The sequence below is a fragment of the Indicator indicator genome, chromosome 1 (assembly GCF_027791375.1).
Source record: "Indicator indicator isolate 239-I01 chromosome 1, UM_Iind_1.1, whole genome shotgun sequence".
Lineage (NCBI taxonomy): Eukaryota > Metazoa > Chordata > Aves > Piciformes > Indicatoridae > Indicator > Indicator indicator.
In genome coordinates this window covers 56,859,770-56,861,178 of record NC_072010.1, presented here as the reverse complement: position 1 = coordinate 56,861,178, position 1,409 = coordinate 56,859,770, and the positions used below count along the sequence as shown (strand labels likewise).

The window sequence follows — 1,409 nt, the reverse complement described above, 5'->3', positions numbered from 1 at the left end:
ATAAAGAAGAGGGAAAGGTGAAATCAGATATTTGAGTGGGGTTATCTAAGTCAGAGCTGGGTAGCAGTTAGCAAATCCCTGTTCCCTTCCTCTGCTATGCCTTGACAAGCATATAACATTTGCTGCAGTGACAAAAAATATAACTGAATGCATTTTCCCAACAAATCAATTAAAACTAAACCATCTGATTTTTTTAAAGCCTTAAGATCATCTCTGCAAACATGGTATCTGAATGCACCAGCAATTTTACTTCTCTGCCAGGCTGTGCAGACCAATTGCCAAACTGCAAAGGTAAAGATTTCTTACAGGTGAAACTCTATTTCTCCATCCTTTATGGCCTAATCTTCCTGTTGTGCTTCCCAGGGAACATAGTGACAATTTTTGTTTACTTTGTCAAGATGAGGCCCTGGAAAAGCAGCACCATAATTATGTTAAACCTGTCTGTCACTGACCTATTATATGTAGCCACACTCCCTTTCTTCATACACTACTCTGCTAATGGAAATAACTGGATTTTTGGAGACTTCATGTGCAAGTTTATTCACTTCTGTTTCTACTTCAACATGTACAGCGGTATTATCTTTCTCACCTGCTTCAGCATCTTCCGCTTTTTTGTAGTCGTCCACCCAATTAAATTCCTTTTTCTTCAAAACCGGACATGGGCAGTGGTGACTTGCATAGTAGTTTGGATGATTTCCCTGCTGGCCATCAGTCCCTTGGGCATCTTGATTGCCACGAAGCATATGCAGAACAGGACGATCTGCCTGGATCTGGCTGCTGCTGAGGACCTTGACACTAGTCGTTGGTACAACTGGCTGCTGACTGCCTTGGCCTTCTTCTTGCCCTTGCTGACAGTGACTCTGTGCTATGTGCTTATTATTTACACCTTGGCTACCGGTCCCCACACGCGGGCTTTCTACAAACAAAAGGCTCGCAGACTCGCTGTTGTCCTCTTGGTGGTCTTCTATGTGTGCTTCCTTCCCTTCCACATCTTCCGAGGGATTCTGTTGGAGCTCCGGGCACGACCGGTTAGCTGCCACTTGAGGAACACAATCTATTTGATGTTGATTATATCTAAACCTTTAGCAGCATTAAATACTTTTGGAAACTTACTGCTCTACGTAGTGACAGGAGACAACTTCCAGCAGGCAATCATCTCACTCCTCAAGTTTCGGCCAAACAAGAACTTGAAGTAGAAGAGCTTGGTGACATCGCAGAGTTATGGAGGAAGGGTCCAAACTTGTTGTCAATCAGCCATGCACACTCTCCCTGACATCAGAATACTCAGGTTTACCCTGCCAAAGCCAAAGGACAGTGAATCTGTTCTGTGTTTTGGAGTTACAAATTGATTATCAAAAGAGAAAACTTGTAATTTAAAATAAAAATATTTAAATAAAATAACATTAAAA

General features: G+C 42.2%; 1 protein-coding gene across 1 annotated transcript; it reads left to right on the top strand.

Annotated features, from left to right (window-relative positions):
• Positions 1-221: 221 nt before the first annotated feature.
• Positions 222-1,196, top strand: OXGR1 (oxoglutarate receptor 1). The gene has a single exon (XM_054389322.1). The coding sequence runs from the start codon at positions 222-224 to the stop codon at positions 1,194-1,196; it is 975 nt and encodes a 324-aa protein (XP_054245297.1).
• Positions 1,197-1,409: the final 213 nt, after the last annotated feature.

Excerpts from the sequence above, each read along its gene's own strand:
- OXGR1 (XM_054389322.1), top strand. The coding sequence starts at position 222 with ATGGTATCTGAATGCACCAGCAATTTTACTTCTCTGCCAGGCTGTGCA.